Source organism: Ursus arctos, unplaced genomic scaffold (assembly GCF_023065955.2).
Source record: "Ursus arctos isolate Adak ecotype North America unplaced genomic scaffold, UrsArc2.0 scaffold_15, whole genome shotgun sequence".
In the NCBI taxonomy this organism is placed as follows: domain Eukaryota; kingdom Metazoa; phylum Chordata; class Mammalia; order Carnivora; family Ursidae; genus Ursus; species Ursus arctos.
In genome coordinates this window covers 28,339,449-28,362,992 of record NW_026622819.1, presented here as the reverse complement: position 1 = coordinate 28,362,992, position 23,544 = coordinate 28,339,449, and the positions used below count along the sequence as shown (strand labels likewise).

Here is a 23,544-nt window from a genome sequence, read left to right as displayed (position 1 = left end):
TCAGTCAGCAGCTGCAAAAGTTGGGGCACCCAAATGTGTGTACAAGCTGCTTGCAGGGAGATATTGATGACTTCGAATGGGCTAGAGAGAGAAGGCAGGGGAGGCGTCCATCTGCTTGCCAGACTCCTGGGTATCATAGTTAGCCCCTAGAAGTATGCAGCGGGATTCCTTCCAGGGGAAGACTGGGAGATGGGTGTTTTCACCTGTTCCTCTGTGCTGAGCCTTTTGGGGATAGCTGCAGTGAGTACTTGTGCACCTGTTAGTTGCTGCTGCTTTGTTTGCTATGGTCCTGTGGGACTTATGGATGCAACCCTCATTGGCTTTCAGAGCTAGGTGTTTTGGAGGCCCATCCCTCAAGTGGGAGTCTTAAAAGTTAGAGTACTAAGTGTGGAGTCCAAACCCTTCACTTCTAAGAGTGAAGTTGGGAGTTCCCTCCTGTTTATAGGGTGCTGTGCCACAGGTGGGATATATGGTGAGAGTGTGTCTCAGCCTTTCCTACCTATCTCTGTGTGGATATTTTCTCATTTGCTTGATATGTAGGAATCTATCAGCTAGTTTCTAGATTTCTTTCAGCATTAATTGCTTTGTGTGTAGTTGTACATTTAGTGTGTCTGTGGGAGGGGGGAATTCAGGAGCCTCCTATGTCACCATCTTGGTTGACTTACCTCTACCTGTTCTAATTCTGTATTTGTTCTCTTTCATTTTACTTTTTTGTTTTGTTTTGTGGGGAGAGAAAAGAGAGAGAGAGAACCAAATTTGTTCTATTTTAAAGTGCCTTCATTCTGGGGCCTTGGCTGGCTCGGTGGTAGAACATGGGACTCTTGATCTTGGGGTTGTGAGTTCAAGCCCCATGTTGGGTATATAGATTACTTTAAAAAAAATTAAAAATTAAAGTTAAAATAAAAAACAATAAAGTGACTTCATTCTAAAATAATTTATTCTAAGTTTCAGGGGATGTGTGTATATTTTGTTTTTACGAGATCTTTTTCATTTCTTGAGATCAGTGTTTGTTATTCCTAAGGTAGTTTACTTAAAATACTGTGATATTTGTTTTCACTGAAATTTGTGTTTCTAGGTGAGGCGTACCCAAATTTCTAAATAAGAGACTTAAAAGAGATACATCCCTGTATTTTTAGCTGCATATATTTTTACTTGCGTATATTTTTACTCATTGTGTCATATTGGAATAATTACTAAGTGCCTTTATAATAGCAAAAAGAGTTAAGTGAAAGCAACTTAACATTTTTATTGTTATTGTTTTGTGACTTGAAAACATTGGTAACATACCTTACAAGTTTGGGTTTTTTAAATTTATTTTTATATTTTTAAAAGATTTTTTTTTTTTTAATTTGAGAGAGAGAGTGAGCGAGCACGGGGGGGGGGGGAGCAGAGGGAGAAGGACAAGCATATTCCATGCTGAGTGCAGACCTGAGACCATGACCTGAGCCAAAATCGAGTCATGCTTAACCAACTGAGCCAGCCAGGCACCCCCCGTTACAAATTTATAAGGCTGATTTCTTTACAATACTATTTAGGTGGTCAGATTTGTTTTTTTCCAGGTGGAATAAAGACTTGAACATTGCCTCAGCATCAAATATTGAGTTATAGAAATGCAGTAAATACTTGATAAATGAATGAAAGATTTAATCAGAAGTAGGTCTGTAGAAAATATTAATAATCTAAAACTGTAGTGAAAAGTATGGGATTCGATTGTGAATGCTAATTAATGTAAATGGTTTGTTTTTAGGTGCTAGAAAATCATCACTCTCAGTCTCAGAGTGGACCCAACATTGAGCATGATTGCAAAACAGAAGCTGGCTGTTCTGTTGCAGTATTCACTCAAGGTGGCACTGAGGAAAGAAATGATCAAAATGAATCTCATCAAAGTATCTTGAAGTAAGTTTTTGACTATACATTCCTTTTCAGTGGATGATACCTCTTTGATGGTGTTTGGGCTTAATGGCAAGAATCGAACCCCTGAAAGGTAAAGGAATGAGCATTTCTTTGAACTGTGGAGAAGGAGGAAGTGAGTGCTTTCTGAAGTAGTTTAACAATTCATTGCAAAATATATTTCTTCCCTTTTGTTCTAGCTTATATCTCCTGAGAGAGGAGCTAATTCTCATTCTGAGAGATCCTTTCATTATATTAATTGATTTCCTGTGTCAGAGGAAGTTGAGCTAATCATTTCATCCATTTTTACATATGAAGCAATATATCTTTGAATAACAAGGTTGAGCCTTTAATAGCAGGGAGATTCCTTTGTGAGAATGGCAGAGTTCATAGGTTGAAATTATTCCAGTTATTTGAGTAAATAAAATGGGGATATTTAGTCATGCATTGAACAACCTTTTCTTGAGTTTCTACTATGTACCAGACGTGGTTAAAAAACAGAACACTATAAATATGAAACCTAATGTTCCTTTTCTGTAAACAGAATCAATTGAAAGCAAGATTTTGTTTCTAAGAATGAGTTATAATTCTAGCTCCTTTATTTTTGTCAATAGAATGCCAACTGAAGCATATAATCCTGAAATAAAAGAAACCAAAGATGAGATTATTTCTGTTACTAATGATACTGAAAAAGAATTTATAGATATTGATGAGGACCTTTTAGAAGTAGAAACATTTAACCAAGAGGAAATGGAAATACACCAATCAGACTATGAAGGTCAGTTCATTTGGCTAATCTTTTTATTTAGTTTTTATTAATTTGAAATCAGTGAATGATTATCTGAGATAATTTATTTAGTCTTATATCTAAATTAGTATGTTTATAATTGCCTAAAACCAAAAGTTAAAAGAGAGCATGGGGTGCCTGGGTGGCTCAGTTGGTTAAGCATCCTACTCTTGATTTTAGCTCAGGTTGTGATCTTGGGGCTGTGGGGTTGAGCTCTGTGGCAGGCTCTGCACTTAGTGGACAGTCTGCTTGAGATTCTCTCTTTTCCTCTCCCTCTGCCCCTTCCCGACTAAAATAAATAAATCTTGAAAAAAAACGAGTGTAATATATATGAAATTTTGAATGCACTAACTCATAACCTGAATTTACAATTCTTGGGCCTTTTTGGTTATGTATCTATCATAGGCCTCTTCATTTTTGTGAACCAATTCTGTGACCCTTTCCTTGACAGTCTTTGTTAAAACAGAAACTCTCAGAGCTTTGCGTGGAGTTAAACACACTGATATCAGGTCTCTCAAGGCTCATATGGATTCACTTGATGGGGAGGGGTTGTCTTCAGGTGTTTTTAAAAAACATTTTTATATGTCTGTTGACCATTTCTATGTCTCCTTTGGAGAAATGTCTGTTCATGTCTTCTGCCCATTTCTTGATTGGATTATTTGTTCTTTGGGTGTTGAGTTTGATAAGTTCTTCATAGATTTTGGATGCTAGCCCTTTATCTGATAAGACATTTGCAAACATCTTCTCCCATCCTGTCAGTGCTCAACATCACTCAGCATCAGGGAAATAGAAATCAAAACCACAATGAGATATGACCTCACACCGGTCAGAATGGCTAAAATCAACAACTCAGGAAGTGACAGATGTTGGCGAGGATGCGGAGAAAGGGGAACCCTCTTACACTGTTGGTGGGAATGTACTCTGGTGCAGCCACTCTGGAAAACAGTAGGGAGGTTCCTTAAAAAGTTGAAAATAGAGCTACCCTCGACCCAGCAATTGCACTACTAGGTATTTACTCTAAGATACAACTGTAGTGATCTGAAGGGGCACCTGTACTCCAGTGTTTATAGCAGCAATGTCCACAATAGCCAAACTATGGAAAGAGCCCACATGTCCATCAACAGATGAGTGGATAAAGAAGATATTATGTGTGTGTGTGTATGTATATATATATATAATGGAATACTACTCAGCCATCAAAAAATGAAATCTTGCCATTTGCAACGACATGAATGGAACTAGAGGGTATTATGCTAAGCAAAATAAGTCAATCAGAGAAAGATAATTACCATATGATCTCACTCACGTATGGAATTTAAGAAACAAAACAGAGGATCATGGGGGAAAGGAGGGAAAAATAAAACAAGATGAAATCAGAGAGGGAGACAAACCATAAGAGACTCTTTTTTTTTTTTAATGGTTTTTTTATTATATTATGTTAGTCACCATACAGTACATCCCCGGTTTCCGATGTAAGGCTCGATGATTCATTAGTTGCGTATAACACCCAGTGCACCATGCAATACGTGCCCTCCTTACTACCCATCACCGGTCTATCCCATTCCCCCACCCCCCTCCCCTCTGAGGCCTTCAGTTTGTTTCTTATACCATAAGAGACTCTTAATCATAGGAAACAAGCTGAGGGTTGCTGGAGGGGAGGGTGATGGGGGGAGGGGGTAACTGGGTGGTGGACTTTAAGGAGGGCATGTGATGTAATGAGCACTGGGTATTATACAAGACTAATGAATCACTGACCTCTACCTCTGAAACTAATAATACACTGTATGTTAATTAATTAAATTTAAAGAAACTTTTTATAAGGAAGATAGAAAATATTTCTGCCATTATACTTGTTTCCTGTAATATTCCTGAAACTTCTAAAAAGTAAACTGATTTTTTCTTTTCTTTTTTTAAAGATTTTATTTATTTGAGAGAGAGAGACAGAGAGTGAGCATGAGTTGGGGGGGGTAGAGAGAGGGAGGGAGAAGCAGACTCCTCGCTTTGCAAGGAGCCCGTTGCGGGACTCGATCCCAGGATCCTGGGATCATGACCTGAGCCAAAGGCAGATGCTTAACTGACTGAGCCAACCAGGTGCCCCTAAACTGATTTTTTTCAAATGGTCACTTTTCTCTTTCTCCTTGTTTCCCTGTAGAAGGTACCAAAGAGCCTGTTGGAAGTCTTAAAAGTCCCAATATTGCCAATAACATGCAGACTTTACCACAGCATTTAGAAGAAGTAAGTCAATAAATAGTGGATAATGTTATTTAATTATACTTAAGTGTTTTTAATTAATCATCCAACCAAGGCTGTTATCTTTTTAAAAGTACACTGTGGGTTGTAGAGAATAGCCAGACCATGTAGCATTTTTCTTTCACTGAAATTCTATCATTAGTAAGATGTCCAATAATTTCAGGCAGTGAAATTTTTATTTCATAAACTGCTATGGTAAATTAACTTAAGAGGAATAGAAGTATTCTATATTCAAAATGTATAATTTAGCTGTAGTAGGCAGTTTTTGCACATATATCACTTTTATGCATTATTTGTTTTCTCAAAACTGTGTACTGCATTTTCAGTTGGAACACAGACATTTCTAATTACTGAAAAAATTCCTTCAAGAGGGGTTAGTTTTTCCTGTTTATAATTGTTTTCAGAATGTACTTATTAATCAGGTAGTGATGGGTATATGTAATTTACAGGGTATTTTTAAATGTAGTGTAAATAATTCCAGTGACATCATTTGTCTTTGTGTTTTAATATGCTCAGTTGCTCAGGGTGATGGGCTGAAGTCAATTCACACAGTTAAAAATCTGATCAGAGCAGCACTGGGAATTCATTTAATGCTTGGTTTCTCACTTGCTTTTAGACTGTTGTTACTCCAGGTGAGTGGTTAATGTGAAACTCAGGACATCTAAGACAGTAATACCTATTTATATGACACCTTTTCTTTTTGGCTACTGTTAATTTTAACAGCGTTCCACAGGAGAGGTTCAGTGTCCAAGGGAAGAACCACTGAAGACATGTATGGAGAAAAAATCAACTGAACAGAAATGGTAAGGGGGAAAAAAGTAAGGAAGTGATTGTTACTGCCAGCTGGGATTCATTTGATGAAGATGTTATTTTTCTCATAATTGACAGTATCTATTTCATGGTGATATTGTGTTCCTAGTGAAATTTAACTTTGTAGCAGCGGTAAATGATAATCTTTAGTAAATGTTATAGACTTCTAAATCTTGGTACAGTGAAATAAGTAATGATACCGAAAATATTTGCCTTTTGTTCTCCCATCACTATCAGCCTTATCAAAGTAAAATATAGCTGTAAATAGACCATAGTTTATTCAGCTGCTAATTAGGGATACACTTTGTCATACTAATTCCATTTTTATTGGATCAAATAAAGGGCCATTATGAATCACAGTATGTATGTATAATTGTTCACTGTTACGGTGTGATTACTGCACAGTATAGGGCTGTTCTGCTGGCTAACATATTATTGCTTCAAGGAGAAGGCAGTTTTAATCTGTTGCAGGTGGGATATGATTTCTTAATTTTTAGAATTTTTGAAGTTTTAGAATTTTAGAACTACCTTGGATAAGAGAGCAACATAATTAGGTTTTCTTTCTGTTCTCAATATACAAATTTTGTTCATTTCTTTGAATAGTTAACAAAAAATATATTTTAAATATGATGTGCCTTTACAAATAGATAATTCTATTAATAAAAGACCAGTCTTTACAGTTTTAAATATAATAAGGACTCTGTGGTGTTTTTGAACAAAGTGTCTGCTTCTGGCATAGGTGGAATTTGAGGTCCCAGCCAACTTCACTTCCCCATTTTAGATTCTTTTATTTCTGCTGGGAAGTCAGCAGTGTTCAAGTTACATGTTCAGTCATCCAGACATATTCTTTGCTTTTTGTTTGAGTCTGTTACTAATTGCTATGGAGACAAATATAAACAGATTGTAATTATGAGCTAAGCATTATAGAGGACTAAAGAATGTTTAGACTCTTAGATAGCTGAGCATTAGATCACCTGTACCTTAGGAAATGTGAAGAATATCTTCCTAATTACTTATTAATCTTTAATTATAGTATGATCGAAGCCTTTTCAAATCCTGAACATGCTGTTCCTTATTCATTTTGTGTAGATGCAAGTTCAGAAATTCCTAGGTAAGAATTTTTGTGTACTCTACCATTTAGATATAATCCTAATTTTACAAGTAGATAAGAGAATGAAATGATGCCTACTGTGCCATTTTGAAATAATTCTAAATGTTTTGACTAAAAACTAAGAGTAAAATGGGCGCCTGGGTGCCTCAGTCGTTAAGCGTCTGCCTTTGGCTCAGGGCGTCATCCTGGAGTCTTGGGATCGAGCCCCACATCAGGCTCTGCTGGGAGTCTGCTTCTTCCTCTCCCACTCCCCCTGCCTGTGTTCCCTCTCTCACTGGCTGTCTCTCTCTCTGTCAAATAAATAAATAAAATCTTACAAAAAAAATAAAATAAAATCTAAGAGTAAAATGAAAGCAAAACGAAGCATTAAAAGAGCAATGTAGGTACTCATTTCTGACACCTTTAAGTTTATTATTGGAAGATTACAGGAGCCATTCTAGAATAGTCTTTTCTGAAAAAAAGTATAGTTGACCCTTGGACAGTACGGGTTTGAGTCACTTGGGTCCCCTTACACACAAAATTTTCTCGATAAAAACAGTTTGGTTCTGTAAATGTATTTTTTCTTCCTTATGACTTTCTTAATAACACTTTCTTTTCTCTAGCTTGCTTTATTGTAAGAATGTAGTATGCAACACACATAACATACAAAATATGTTAATCGACTGTTTATGCTATAGTAGGGTTTCTGGTCATCAGTAGGCTATGAGTAGTTAAGTTTTTGAGGAGTCAGGTTATATGTGGATTTTCGACTGCATGAGCGTTAAGCCCCCAACCCCCTTGTTGTTCAAGGGTCAACTGTAGTGGATATATTACTTAAAGTTGCTTATTTTAAGCCTCTAACAGATTTCTAGTAGCATATGAAATGCTTTTAATTCTCTCATAGAACAGATTCATCCAGTTCTGTCTTTTGAACTTCTTTGACAGAGATTGAACAGTGTGTTTAGTATTTAGAAATCTTGCTGAAATAGGATAACATAGCATAGCCTTATGTTAGAAGAATTCTCCATTATTGGACTTTATCTCATTGCTACTTGTTGGAAACTAAGTCCAATAAAGTTGCTTTAAGATAGGTGAGTTGGGGGGGCTCCTTCCACTCAGGTCATGATCTCAGGGTCCTGGGATCAACCCCATGTCGGGCTGTCTGCACAGCAGGGGGTCTGCTTCTCCCCCTCTCTCTGCCCCTCCCCTTGCTTGTGCTTTCTCTCTCTCTCTCAAATAAATTAATAAAAGCTTTTTAAAAAATTTTTAAAAAGATTTTATCTATTTGACAGAGAGAGAGAGAGAGAATGAGCACAAGCAGGGGGAGCGGGTGAGGGAAGATACAGGCTCCCGGCTGAGCAGGGTGCCTGATGTGGGGCTTGATTCCAGGAACCTGGGATCATGACCTGAGCCGAAAGCAGAGGCTTAACCAACTGAGCCACCCAGGTGCCCCAATAAAATCTTAAAAAAAAAATAGGCAAGTCAGTTGTGGATTTGCCAAACAAAGTTTTGTTATTGAGCTTATAGTATTACATGTTTGATTAAAGGCAAATATTATAGCCGAAAGGGAATGAATGTAAACCCAAATAATCCAAGTGTGATTTAATATATTCTTTTCTTTTTAGAGATGATGATCAATTTATCTGGATATAATAATGCCTGCTCCCTTATTTAGTTTGTAAAATCAATTTGCTTAGAAAACATTTGTGTCATCCCCAATCATTTTATTTAAAAAGACCAAAAACTTATTTTGATCTTTAATTTTTATTCCTATGTAAGCATTTTTTTGTTAGGGTTTAATTGTAGATATAAACTTTGTGATTTGTTTGGAAATACAATGTTCATAATACTGTTGTTTCACATTTGATGATGATCAACAGGAGTTTGCGCTTTCCATCTTAGAATTAAACATTTTTTTAACCCATAGTTTCTCTAGTTTTCTTAACTCCATTCTGGATCATTAAATTTAGTAACAAAAAATATTCTTAGTATAACTCTTCAGAATAATGGCATAGGTTTCAAAGTCAGATGCTTGCAGGGACCAGACGAGTCAAATAAACGTGTGGACTGTTCTGGGTTGTAACACCATAGGGAGGGGACCATGGCTGACTAGACATTACATCTCCCTTAATAAAATAGCATTCACATATGCGCTGTGCTGATGACAAATGTGTTTGGTGGCTGGGACTACAGAGTGATAGGCTTTAGGGTTTAAATTTCCTGAAAACTTCCAGAAAGCCTTTAGAAAAGGTGAGATCAAAATATTCAGATTGTAGACATCTGATTTGGTTTTTTCTTGATTGTGTTTTTTTATATATATGCTTCTACCTAGTGCACAGATTTCTGCATTGAAAGATAAATCTTCCTCAGTTCCACCTTCCGGATCAAATGGAGTCAGTGTTGCTTCACAAACACCTGTGCCAACACTTCAGCCGACCCAGAGAAATGAACCCAGGGCTCAACTGCCAGATTCTTCAGATTCTCTTAGGCACATGCTCCAAGATGAAATGTTTAAATTAGTTCAGGTAAGCACATTTCCCTATAAACAAGTAAATTTACATGTATGATTTATATGTTAGGATTTTAAATTGTGAACAAACTTTTAGAAATGGGCAAGTTGAAATTAAATTGTAGGGTTGGTTTCTCTTCTTTGGGCACTCTTCATTTGTTATTCAGAGTTTCCTAACTCAAGGGCCTAGAGTGCAGGCTGAGCTACCTACTTCTCACAATGACTTCTTACACCTGAGCTCTTTGGGATGCGGAGCTGCTCACAAAAGTCAGGTGGGTGACAATCAAATCAGACCAGCAGATTCTAGTTCAGAGGTATCCAAAGTTTTTTTTTTTAAACAGTCTTTGGAGATGTGTCATGAAAAAAGTTGCTGTGGCTGATGTCAAAGAGGTTGCAGCCTATGTTCTCCTCTAGGATTTTGGTGGATTCCGTCTCACATCGAGGTCTTTCATCCATTTGGAGTTGATCTTTGTGTATGGTGTGAGAGAGTGGTCAAGTTTCATTCTTTTGCATATAGCTGTCCAATTTTCCCAGCACCATTTATTGAAGAGACTGTCTTTTTTCCACTGGATGTTTTTTCCTGCTTTGTCAAAGATTAGTTGCCCATAGAGCCGAGGGTCCATTTCTGGGTTCTCTATTCCGTTCCATTGGTCTGTGTGTCTGTTTTTGTGCTAGTACCATGCTGTCTTTGTGATCACAGCTTTGTAGTAAAGCTTGAAATCCGGCAGCGTGATGCCCCCAGCTTTGTTTTTCCTTTTCAACAATTCCTTGGCGATTCGGGGCCTTTTCTGGTTCCACACAAATTTAAGGGCTGTTTGTTCCAGTTCTTTGAAAAATGTCATCAGTATTTTGATCGGGATGGCATTGAAAGTGTAGATTGTTCTGGGTAGCGTAGACATTTTAACTATGTTTGTTCTTCCGATCCATGAGCATGGAATATTTTCCCATCTTTTTGTGTCTTCTTCAGTGTCTTTCAAGAGTGATTTGTAGTTTCTAGAATATAGATCCTTTACGTCTCTGGTTAAGTTAATTCTGAGATAACGTATGATTTTTGGCGCTATTGTAAATGGGATGGATTCCCTAATTTCTCTTTCTTGAGTCTCATTGTTCGTGTATAGAAATGCGACTGATTTCTGAGCATTGATTTTGTATCCCGCCACATTACTGAATTGCTCTATAAGTTCTAGTAGTTTAGGGGTGGAGTATTTTGGGTTTTCTATATAGAGTATCACGTCATCTGCGAACAGAGACAGTTTGACTTCTTTGCTGATTTGAATACCTTTGATCCCTTTTTGTTGTCTGATTGCTGTTGTAAGGACTTCTAGTACTATGTTGAATAATAATGGCGAGAATGGGCATCCTTGTCGTGTTCCTGATCTTAAGGGAAAGACTTCCAGCTTTTCCCCATTAAGAATGATATTTGCTGTAAGTTTTTCATAGATGGTTTTTTTTTTGAAATTGAGGAATGTACCCTCTATCCCTACACTCTGAAGTGTTTTAATCAGGAAAGGATGCTGTATTTTGTCAAATGCTTTTTCTGCATCAATTGAGAGGATCGTTTGGTTCTTGACTCTTTTCTTGTTGATATGATCTATCACACTGATCGATTTGTGAATGTTGAACCATCCATGCGTCCCAGGGATGAATCCCACTTGGTCACGATGGATAATCCTTTTAATGTACTGTTGGATCCTATTAGCTAGGATCTTGTTGAGGATTTTGGCGTCCATATTCATTAGGGAAATCGGTCTGTAATTCTCCTTTCTGATGGGGTCTTTGCCTGGTTTGGGGACCAAGGTAATACTGGCTTCATAGAATGAGTTTGGTAGTTTTCCTTCTTTTTCTATTTTTTGAAACAGCTTCAGGAGAATAGGTATTATTTCTTCTTTGAATGTTTGGTAGAATTCCCTGGGGAATCCGTCAGGCCCTGGACTCTTATTTTTTGGGAGGTTTTTGATCACTGCTTCAATCTCTTCATAATTAATCAGTCTGTTTAAATAATCAGTTTCTTCCTGTTTCAGTCTTGGTAGTTTATAGGTTTCCAGGAAGCCATCCATTTCTTCCAGGTTGTTTAATTTATTGGCATAAAGCTGTTGATAAAAGTTTCTAATGATCCTTCCTATTTCATTGGTGTTGGTTGTGACCTCTCCCCTTTCATTCATACTTTTATTAATTTGGGTCCTTTCTCTATTCTTTTGAATAAGTCTGGCCAGTGGCTTATCGATCTTATTTATTCTTTGAAAGAACCAGCTTCTAGTTCTGTCAATCTGCTCTACTGTGCTCCTGGTTTCTAATTCATTGATCTCTGCTCTAATCTTGATCAACTGCTTTCTCGTGCGTGGGTTAGGCCTGTTCTTCTGTTCCATCTCCAGCTTCTTGAGGTGAGAATATAAAAAGTGCATTTTTAATTTTCCATTCTTTTGAGTGAGGCTTGGATGGCTATGTATTTTTCCCCTTTTTTCATGACACATCTCCAAAGGCAAGAGAAACAAAAGAAAAAATGAACTTGTGGGACTTCATCAAGATAAAAGGCTTCTGCACAGCCAAGGAAACAGTCAAAAAAACTAAGAGGCAGCCCACGGAATGGGAGAAGATATTTGCAAATGACACTACAGATAAAAGATTAGTATCCAAGATCTACAAAGAACTTCTCAAACTCAATACACGTGAAACAAATAATCAAATCAAAAAATGGGCAGAAGATATGAACAGACACTTTTCCAATGAAGACGTACAAATGGCTAACAGACAAATGAAAAAATGTTCAAAATCATTAGCCATCAGGGAAATTCAAATCAAAACCACCTTGAGATACCACCTTACGCCAGTTAGAATGGCAAAATTTGACAAGGCAGGAAGCAACAAATGTTGGAGAGGATGTGGAGAAAGGGGATCCCTCTTACATTGTTGGTGGGAATGCAAGTTGGTACAGCCACTTTGGAAAACAGTGTGAAGATTCCTTAAAAAGTTAAAAATTGAGCTACCCTATGATCCAGCCATTGCACTACTGGGTGTTTACCCCAAAGATACAGATGTAGTGAAGAGAAGGGCCATATGCACCCCAATGTTCATAGCAGCATTGTCCACAATAGCCAAATTGTGGAAGGAGCCGAGATGTCCTTCAACAGATGACTGGATTAAGAAGTTGTGGTCCATATATACAATGGAATATTACTCAGCCATCAAAAAGAACGATTTCTCAATATTTGCTGCAACATGGATGGCACTGGAGGAGATAATGCTAAGCGAAATAAGTGAAGCAGAGAAAGACAATTATCATATGGTTTCACTCATTTATGGAACATAAGAAGTAGAAAGATCGGTAGGAGAAGGAAGGGGGGGTAAAAAGGGGGAATAAAGCATGAGAGACTATGGACTCTGGGAAACAAACTGAGGGCTTCAGAGGGGAGCGGGGTGGGGGATCGGGATAGGCTGGTGATGGGTAGTAAGGAGGGCACGTATTACATGGTGCAATGCGTGTTATACGCAAGTAATGAATCATGGAACTTTACATCAAAAAGTAGCGATGTACTGTATGGTGACTAACATAACATAAAAAATTTTTATAAAAAAAAAACACAGTCTGTCACATCATATTTCTTATTTTCAAACAATTTTGGCTTGTTTTGAAATTGTCAGCTGTGTTTTAAAGTACTGTTCACTTTGAATTTTGTCATCTTTTTCTCAATTTGTTATCCTTTTCTTTACCAACAATTTTAAGTTATTTCCCTTTTCTATTTTATTTCTTAAACATTAATTTCCCTCAAATTTAATGTAGTCTACACTCACTTCCATATCCTTTTATGTGATATAATGTACCATTTTTATACTGATGTTTGGCACTAATTTTCTTCTTGAGCTAAGGGCCGTGATGAGAATACTTTTTCAGCATGTCTCATTGTCTCATGAAACTTTCTGAAACTGACTTTATCTTGATTTTTCCCAGTCCCTTTTTCCCTTTTCCATTTAGCAGCATTAACTATTCTACCAGCTTAAAATTTTGGAAGCATTTCTGAAAGTTTTTTTTGGATTACCAAGGGTCTTTGCTGATAGCTGCCCTGTATATTTAACAAATTCTCCAGATAATTCTGATGCATACAAAGGATTAAGAATCACTGTCTTAGAGAGACATGTTTGCCTATTTTTCAGTACCTATATCCAGAGTTCTGTGCCCTCCTGCTTCTTTTGCCCACACTGTGAGTCTGTACAGCACTGCTATTTCCATAGCTAGAGCCAGAACTTCGTACCTCCCTTGTCTTATATATGCACTCCTAGGGCATTCTTCCTCAGATGCTGTTTTAATACTGTTACTTTCCTGTTTTAAAGTGTTCAGTAGATTTCAGATACCAATTTGTACAATATGAAATCAGTCTTGTTTTAAAAATAGTAAAAGGAAATACACTATAAATCTCAGTATTAGTTATCTTTGAGGATAGGATAATGAGTGATTTTTATTATCTTTTTCGTGTTTCTCTGGTTTTTTTTTTTCTGTAATAAGCATTTTTTTTTTTTAATAATTTGAAGGGAACTTACATTTTTTAACCTGAAGTGTTTCCCTACTGGTATGTTTCACTAAATGCAAATTCTTCGGTAGGGCTTGAAAGACCCACCACCAGCTTTTACCTGCCCTCTTTTCCCATTGTACTCTGATAAGTCCAGTGGTTCTCAAAGTATGGTCCCTGGATCAGTAGCATCAGCATCACTTAGATGTTAGAAATATAAATTTTCAGGCCCCATCCCAGACCTATTGAAATCTGAAACTCTGGGGATGGGGTTCAGCAAAGAGTGCTTTCACAAGTTCTCCAGGTGATTCTGATTGCATGCTCAAGTTTGGGGGCTGCTATTAATTTCCTGTTCCATCCAAGCCAGTGTTTATTCTAGTGGTTCCCATGCTTTTCCACACATTGAAACACCTTGTCATCTTAAAAAATACTAGTCCTGGCTTCCATCCCCAGACATTGTGATTTTATTGGCATGGATGTGGTCTGGACATAGGGATTTTTAAATGCTTCTCAAGTGATTCTAACGTGCCCCAGTCTGTCGACCACTGGTGCATGCCTTTGCCTTTTACCTCGTCAGCCTTTCCAGGGGAATTCCTCAACTCTTCACCTATTTGCTAATCTTTTTTTTTTTCTTTCCTGAAAACCTGATCACAACACCCTCATTTTAGGGCTGCTTTAATTAGCCTCATTTCATCAGATCACTCCTTTATGATCTCTGGGATGTTTATGTAAACAGCTTTATAGATAGTCCCAAGTCTCATTATGAGTTTATTTTTCCAGTTGACAGCTCCTTGAAAACAGGAAGGTATTCTTTTTTCCTTTTTAAAAAAATCTCTCCCAGCTCTGCTTCCTGCTCAGCATTCATGGGTCTGACAGATATTAAGACAAAAGTATGACTGTTGTGGAATACTCAGATGATTGTTGTTGATTCTTTAGATTTTTTCACTATATTTTTAAAATGTTTAATTTTTATTTCATTCTAGCTGCAACAGATCAACTTCATGAGCCTAATGCAAATAGTAGGATCGTCCGTTACTAACCTCCCGGATATACATCCACTTCTACAGCAGCCTCAGCCTGTGCCTTTGGTGGGAAGTCAAGTATCAAACCCCACAAGAGGGTGTAGTGATGTTGATGACACCAGTGGAAATTTTAAGGAAAGATCTTTTATTAAACCACAGTCCATGGGAGAGTACACGACAGAGCCTGGCAAGAAGAGTCCACACTGCCATAAAGGAATTGTGCAGTCTGATCAAGATAGTAATGGACATTTACAGGTAATACATTTAAAGATACCATTAAAGTTGTTCTAGTAGTTCAGTTGTTGGCTTCTTGTTATTTGAGCAAATAACTTTTTGGCAGTTACTACATTCCACCCCCTCCAAAACATTGAACATCATGTCTAAACTTACGTAATAGCTTTTTTTTTCTCTTCCAGAATGTACCACATGGGAGTATTCCTGTATGTCAGTTACAAGGTATGCCTCCCAATACAGGATTAACTCCAGCATCTCAAAGCTTACCAACCACTGCACTGTCTCCGGCTCCTGCTGGAAATACTCCCCTCCACCTTTTGTCTCCATCTGCTGCCATTCCAAAGACACCTAGACTTATCCCAGCTGCAAAAACTTTCAGACTTGGTGATGGTTTTCCTTTGCTTCAGTTTCAGCCTAAGCACGAATTTAAGTCCTTTTCCTTCCATACAGGAAATGTTCCACAAGTTCCCTTCAGGCTCCTGCCACAGCCAAGAGAGGCTTGGGGATTTTCTGATTCCTTCCAGCCTCCTTCGCCACAGAGAACAATGCACACTACTTCAGTGTCCCATTTGAATTTGAGCCACTATAATACGGAAGCCATAAAAAAAGCAGTTGAGCAGAAGAAATGGGCAGAAACTGTAATTACAGAAATCCCTAAGCATGTGAACTTGGATCAGTATGTTGGTCAAGAAAACTTGACACCTCAACAGGACTCTTCAGTATTTAGAAAACCAGGAAAACTACTTGATGTTAAGCCAGGGCCCCTTGAGATATCTCCTCAGAATTCCTTCGGACTTCCATTATTGCACCTGCAACTTAAACCTCCTTATGTATTTTCCTCTGCCTCAAGAGCATCAGTAGCAATTCCCTCAGTACCTGCCAGAACTGTAGCAGAAGAAAGAAAATACCCGAGACTGTCATTACTTCATTCATGCCTATTCCCAGAAAATACGGTAATGATTTTTGCAGTGATGCAAAAGCAGTCCTGCATTTTTCATACCATAAATACTACACATAAAAGCTCTTACGCATTTCTTTTTAAAAATTAATGCTTCTAAAAAAATTAAAAATAAATAAAAATAATGCTTCTGTTATTGGAAATAAGATATAAAATTCCTGTTTAAAATGGTAATTAGGTATTTTAAAACTTTTTAGGTCTGTCTTGTACACCAATACTAGAATTCATGAGACTTTTTCATAGCTATTTCTTCTAAGTAAAATGACCAGTATTCTTGTTCATGTGGGTCAGGGTGTGTGTGTGTGTGTGTGTGTGTGTGTGTGTGTGTGTGTGTTGAGAGAAAGGGAGGGCATGTGTGTGTGTACACATGCATTATTTAATGTTCTTAGTAATTGTGCCGTGATTGCCTTCAAATCCGTTATAGTGTAAAATTGTTAAATAGACCCAGGTCTATAAATAGTTGGTCTATATATTTAAAAAATGGTGTATTTTTAAAGTACTTAAAAAGGTTGAATCTTTATAAACCCACAGAATCCTCTTTAAAGTTGTAAACTTTGATTTATGAAATCTAAATTGTTGAGGCTCTAGTTTTGTAAGTCAGTAGTACCATCTTAGGAAGGTAATTGAATAATTCATGCTCTGGTGCACTTTTAATTTTAAGATTTTAAAATAGAATTGGGAAAAGAAATGATCATTCTCTAGAGGAAGTACTTATGCCTTCTTTTATTCTGAACATATTATGAACAGAAAAGAAAGGATTAAAGGTATGGAAAAGTAGACATTTTGAGAGGGATTTTAAAGAGATGTTCTTATTAGAACGGTATAGTGAAGTTACATCACCTGATGTCAGTATTTATCAACATACTGCTAATCTGTGCCATGCATAATCTCTACTTCTCTGTATCCTCCCTGTTTGAAAGAATTTTAAGTCAAATGTTAGACATTATGTATTTTATTTATAATTATAAGGAAGATTTTTAATATAGAAAAGAAATTAAGATTAGGACTTCTAGTTTAGTTTCTGAAATAAGATGACTCAGTTGGAATTTCTAGGCCTCTAAAATCATTTATTCTTTAAGTCTGGATTCTCATCTTATCAGGCCAACTCAGTTTGTTAACTTGACATGTTTTATCTCTTGCACATTTTTATTTAATTTAAACAAACGCTTTTCTCAATTTTTATTAACATGTTACATAATCGAGGTTTGTAATTTTTAATTATTATGCTTTATTTCTTTTAGTACAAAAACCCACAACTTATTCCAATTGAAAACCTCATTGCATTCAAACAAAGCCAAGAGAAACTAACACATAATTTATTTGAACAAGGCGATTCTGGACACCTTCGGCTTCTAAATGTCAAAATAGAACCATCTGAAGTGAGACAAGAAAAGGACAGTAAAAAAAGGCAAGTATTAAGTGAAATTTTATATTGAGAATATCAGTTACCTGCAAATGTATTATTAGTTTAAATATCATAGTTATGGGGCGCCTGGGTGGCGCAGTCGTTAAGCATCTGCCTTCGGCTCAGGGCGTGATCCTAGTGTTCTGGGATCGAGCCCCACATCAGGCTCCTCCACTGGGAGCCTGCTTCTTCCTCTCCCATTCCCCCTGCTTGTGTTCCCTCTCTCGCTGGCTGTCTCTCTCTCTGTCAAATAAGTAAATAAAATCTTAAAAAAAAAAAATCATAGTTATAAAGGTGAAAGTTACTGGTTCAGCCTCCCAGCCTATACACAATTGCATATTCGGTTTTCTAATCAAGTGTCATGCATTTGAACACATCTTGTGATGAGGAAAATTCTGTTGTGAGAGAGAAATATTTTTTTCCATTTTATTAAGGAATTCTTTACTGGAATTCATAGGCTGGAAGATTCTTTTATATTTTTCTGTTACATTATGAGCAGTTTTCTTTTGTAGGACAAATATTTGGTATCTCATACAATATACCGTGTACTATCTAATGCACTGAAGTAATATTGTTATTCATCTTACCCTATCCTCCAGATTCTCACATAAGAAGCAGGAGGATAAGTGATGTGAATTGTTTCAGGACACTAAGAAACATGCATGTAAAAAGCAAGGTTGTGACTTCTGATGAAGAGCATTCATAGTGTTTTACTCATAATGGGTATTCAAAAATGTATTGACTGGTAGCTTACTACTGAGTCTAGAAAATACTATCAGAGTTACACATTTAGGGTCACCTGGGTGGCTCAGTCAGTTGGGCGTCTGCCTTCAGTTCAGGTCATGATCTCAGGATCCTGAGATTGAGCCCCACGTGTCAGGCTTCCTGCTCAGCAGGGGGTCTGCTTCTCCCTCTGCCTCTGCCCCTCCCCCTGCTCATGTTATCTCTCTCTCTCTCTCAAATAAATAAATAAAATTAAAAAAAAAAAAAAAGAAAGAATTTCACATTTATCAGACCCTAAAATCTCCTACTGGTGCTCTTTCCAGAAATGGTTCCTTCCTTCTATCTTTTTCAGGTATTCCCTTGTCAAAGTAAGTCTTCTCCTTAACTTTTTGGTCCCTCTTTCCTCCTTGCTGGGATTCCACTGAGGTGACTTAAGTGTCCTTAACTTCTTCAAAAGGGTGACTGGAGGGATCCCATAGGCCTTCTGGGGTCAGTTCAGAGTCTGCAGAAAAGAGAGTTTGAAAATTACCTAAAACGTGTGACTCTGACCTGAGAGTCCAGTGACTAACACAGACAAGTCAATTCAATAGTAGAGGAACTAAAATAACTTTCATGTGTCCCTGACATTTGCTTCTATTTGCTTGAATTCTTTCTATCAAAGTATCTTGCTAATTTAATTATATGCTGTTGAAAATAATTTATTGGCATAATTTTGATAACTGTCTCCCTATATTGCATGATATAAGTGAAAAACTGATGTTACTAAAATAGTAACATGTTTTATTCTCTTGTTTTTAACAGACAAAGACGACGAGCTGAGAAAGAGCTGCAAGAAAAAAGATCAGAGAAATTAAAGAGAAAACCAAGTGTGGCTTTCCACCCAGGGGGTTCCCTTGTGAATGATAATGATTCAGAAATAGTCATGAAACCCAAGGTACAGAAACAGTAGTATACATACCTCCCTGGTCTGCATGTACAAAAAGTTGGGGATGTCTTTGTGGTTTATCTAGTTTTCTGATTGCTGGAAGCTTCTGATTCTGAGCAGGAGAATCTTTACATCATTAAGTACATAACCCCTACTGCATTCCTCCATGGAGTAGTGGACATATAGTTGCAAATGTGAAGAGCAAGTTTTTTATTTACCTGCCTGTGTGACTTTTTTATATTTGAAATCACTCCTTGCTTTTTTCTGTGACATCTTAATGCATGTCATATATGTTCTTTGGGTTACTCCTTTTATAGTTTGACCTCTTTTTAGATGCCTCCAGCATTTCCCACACACGGGTTTGTTAAGTAACCTCTATATTGAAATCAGATCTTTTCAAACATTCCTTCTAAGTTTGGTGACTATTTACCTATTTTTGCAACAAATAAAATCAACACAAACAGTTTTGTTTTCAAGGATTTTTTAAAAGCACACTTCAGTAAGCCTCAAGAGCTTGTCTGGAGGCACTTAGTCCCATTGTTGAGTCCATGAGCAGTTCTGCTAGGGTGGGGGGACTATTCGGGTGTTAAAGCTACTCTGCAGGGAGAAGTGCACACTGTAACTTAGTAACTGCAGTAAGTTAGTAATGTTCCTTTTTAGTGCTTGGTTTGTGAGTTTTGTGAATTTCTTTGTGGAGTTACTTTGATAGAGTAAATAAGTATTTCTTGAATGGATTCAAGCCTATACATAAACGTTCAAGAATCCTCTTAGGTATTGAATTTTTTTTTTTTTTTTTTTCAAAATAATGAATGTCTTTGAGTTGCAATCAGAGATTGATCATTTGGGGATTCGTTTAGGAGCAACAAGAACATCCTGCTTCCCAGCCTTTGGATGACTTCAGTATTCCTTTTGGTATGTATAAGCATGGTTAATGTAGTGTCTCAGTTCAAAATTAAGATCAGTTTTCTAGAATTATGTATGTAAAAATGAGACTAAATTATTTTCATTTTATCTTTGACAAAATGGAGTGTGTGTGTGTGTGTGTGTGTGTGTGTGTGTTTTGATGTGTTATCTGGTAGAGCAGTGTTTGACAAACTGTGGCCCACAGGCCAGATCCAGACCATGCCTGTTTTTGTAAATCAAAAAATTTTTAAGGATTTATTTATTTATTTTACAGAGAGAGAGAGAGCGAGCGTGTGCGCGCATGAGTAGGGGGAGGGGCAGAGGCAGGGGGAGAAGGAGGGAGAATCTCAAGTTAACTGCCCTCTGAGCGTGGAGCCTGAGATGGTGCTTGATCTCATGACCCGAGCCGAAACCAAGAGTCAGAGGCTCAGTGACTGTGCCACCCAGGCGCCCCTTTGTAAATCAAGTTTTATCGAGACAGAGTTATGCCCATTTATTTACACATTGTTTCTGACAGATTTTGCACTGCAGCAGGGTTCACTTGTTGCAAGAGGAACCATAGTCTGCAAAGCCTAAAATCTTTATTGCCTGGCCCTTTACAGAAAAAAATTGCTGATCCCTATAGTAGAACAGCACAATTAATTAGAATCTCAGTTAAGGTACTGATATATAAGGCCTGAATGGAAATTATGGAAGAACATGCCTGTTGAATTCATCATACAAAATACATGCACATTAAAGTAAGGAATCAATTCAGAAAAAAGAGTGCTTGTTTATAAGATGGGGAATTCTTTTCTTTCTCTAGTTGGTCAGTTGATTTCTTGCCGCCGAATGCATGTGTTCCCCAAGACTTTCTCTTCAGTAATTTTCATACACATGTACACAAATACTCTCATGACTTCAGCTCTTAAATTTTTTTGATGACACTCAAATACACATCTACCCTCTCTCGTCTTTCTTTTCTTTTTTTTTTTTTCAAAGATTTTATTTATTTATTTGACAGAGACAGAGACAGCCAGCAAGAGAGGGAACACAAGGAGGGGGAGTGGGAGAGGAAGAAGCAGGCTCATAGCAGAGGAGCCTGATGTGGGGCTCGATCCCAGAACACCGGGATCACGCCCTGAGCCGAAGGCAGATGCTTAACCGCTGTGCTACCCAGGCGCCCCTCGTCTTTCTTTTCTGCTTTCATCTTAGATTTAAGATGTCCAAATTTTATTTTATTTTATTTTTTTGAAGATTTTATTTATTTGAGGGAGAGAGAGAGCGAGCATGAGTGGCAGGGGTGGGGCGTCAGAGGGGCAGAGGGAGAAGCAGACTCCCCACTGAGCAGGGAACCCTCGAAGGGCTGGTTCCCAGGACCCTGGGATCATGACCTGAGCCAAAGGCAGCCACTTAACTGACTGAGCCACCCAGGTGCCCCAACATGTCCAAATTTTAAACTGACATCTTGCTATTAGTGATATCACCATTCTCTTGACTGGTCAAGATTTTTACCTTGAAAGTTACCCGTGCTTTATCCCTTACCTTTGTTACACCCTTCCTTCACTTATTCCTTGATCTGGTCCTCCCTCCCTCCCTTCTCTCTCTCTTTCTTTCTTTCAAAATTTTATTTATTTATTTATTTGAGAGAGAGTGAATGAGAGAGAGCATAAGCAGGGGTGGGGGGTGGAGAGGCAGAGGGAGAAGCAGACTCCCCACTGAGCAGGGAGCCCAATGTGGGGCTCGATCCCAGGACCCTGGGATCATGACCTGAGTTGAAGGCAGACACTTAACCTACTGAGCCACCCAGGTGCCCCCCTCCCTCCCTTTCTGGGTGCCACTGCCCTGCATCAAACCTCTGTATGCCTAAACCAAGCAGTTTTTTCCCTAGCTGACCTGCTTAGCTTTTGTCTCTCAGCTTCCTAACCCATCTGGTATTCTTTCCCACTTACTTATCTTAAAACATTCTTAACAGTGTTTTGTTTTGTTTTTTTGCTTTGTGAAGGTAATACATGTTCACTGGAGAAAATTTAGATAATACAAATAAGGAATAGGAAGAATATTAAACTCTTCTCCCCCCCAAAAATGAAAGTCTCCCATAATTTTTCTGTCTAGAGATAGCCAGTGTTAATATTCTTCCAAGGTTTATTTTTTAAATATCTCCACTCATATATATCTGTAAATACAAATATGTATCTGTATTTACAGTCATATATATATATCTGTATTTACAGATATATATGTATTTATATACATTTGTATAAATTTATATTTTATTAATGATTATATTTTAATAATCATGTTAAGAAATGCTTGATATAAATTTGTATTTTTATTATTTATTATTTATTTCATATATATATAAAGAGTATCTCTTCTACTTGTTTATACCTTGCTTGTTTTTACATACTAGTGTTAAGGTAAATATCTTCCCGTATCACTAGATATTCTTGTACAATGTCATTTTTAATGACTGCATAGTATTTCAGTGGATGTGGGTTGTGTCATTTCAAGCAACAGTAATTCTCCAATTCTCTGACACCAACTGATGTCCTATAATTCAATTCAATTCTGACAGTAATCTGGAGTTAGCACAGATACCACAGATTAATGGCTTAGGCCCAAAAGACCACTTCAGATATCAGCTACAAATGGAGTCCCCATAAACCTGCACTTTTGCCCAGTCAACTACACATTCAGGGATTCCCATGACTCACCGTCCAGGTTTACTAATTTGCTACGGTGATTTTAGAACTCAGAGAAGTGCTTTACTTATGATTACAGTTGTATTATAAAGGATACAATTCAGGAATAGCCAAATGGAAGAGATGCATAAAGGAAGGTATGGGGGTTGAGGGCACAGAATTTCCACACCCTCTCTGGGTATGCCACATGCCCAGCACATCCCCTTGCTCATCAACCCAGAAACCCCGTTCGCCTCACTGTTTCAGGATTTTTATTGACATTTCATTATATAGGCGTGATTGTTTACATCTTTAGCCATTGATGATTGAACTACATCTCCAGCTGCTCTCCGTTCCCCAGAGGTGGGGGTGGGGTGAGGCTGATGATAGTTCTAACCCTCTGATCATGTGGTTTGTTCCTCTGGTGACCAGCACCTATCCTGAAGCTATCTAGGGGGCCTGTCAAGAGTCACCTCATTAGCATAAACTCAGATATGATCAAAAGGGGCACATTATGAATAACAACGGAAATTACTGAGGAAATTCCAAAGATTTAAGGAACTCTGTGTTTAGAACCAAAGATGAAGACCAAATATATGTATATTTTATTATACTATAATGTGTCATAATTGAAAATCTCTTATGCTACTTAGTTGTCCTGGATGATCTCCCAGGAAAATCCACATCTTTTTTTTTTTTTTTTTTAAAGATTTTATTTACTTATTTGACAGAGATAGAGACAGCCAGCGAGAGAGGGAACACAAGCAGGGGGAGTGGGAGAGGAAGAAGCAGGCTCATAGCGGAGGAGCCTGAGGTGGGGCTCGATCCCATAACGCCGGGATCACGCCCTGAGCCGAAGGCAGATGCTTAACC

At 37.7% G+C, this 23,544-nt stretch overlaps 1 protein-coding gene across 16 annotated transcripts in view; it reads left to right on the top strand.

Moving 5' to 3' along the window:
• CPLANE1 (ciliogenesis and planar polarity effector complex subunit 1) overlaps positions 1-23,544 on the top strand; it is a 136,112-nt gene that overhangs the window by 66,615 nt on the left and 45,953 nt on the right. For 13 of the 16 annotated variants that reach the window (XR_007191161.2, XM_026506834.4, XM_048224339.2 and 10 more), the window contains 11 exons: positions 1,748-1,896; positions 2,505-2,668; positions 4,830-4,912; positions 5,651-5,730; positions 6,771-6,848; positions 9,160-9,352; positions 14,822-15,115; positions 15,277-16,047; positions 17,294-17,460; positions 18,982-19,114; positions 19,963-20,017. Coding sequence is in view for 15 of the 16 variants with exons in the window: in XM_026506834.4 (XP_026362619.3) it covers positions 1,748-1,896; positions 2,505-2,668; positions 4,830-4,912; positions 5,651-5,730; positions 6,771-6,848; positions 9,160-9,352; positions 14,822-15,115; positions 15,277-16,047; positions 17,294-17,460; positions 18,982-19,114; positions 19,963-20,017 (2,167 nt within the window). In the remaining variant the exon portion in view is untranslated. The remainder of the gene's footprint in view (positions 1-1,747; positions 1,897-2,504; positions 2,669-4,829; positions 4,913-5,650; positions 5,731-6,770; positions 6,849-9,159; positions 9,353-14,821; positions 15,116-15,276; positions 16,048-17,293; positions 17,461-18,981; positions 19,115-19,962; positions 20,018-23,544) is intronic. The other 3 variants (XM_057312202.1, XM_026506835.4, XM_026506832.4) reach the window with 2 other exon arrangements.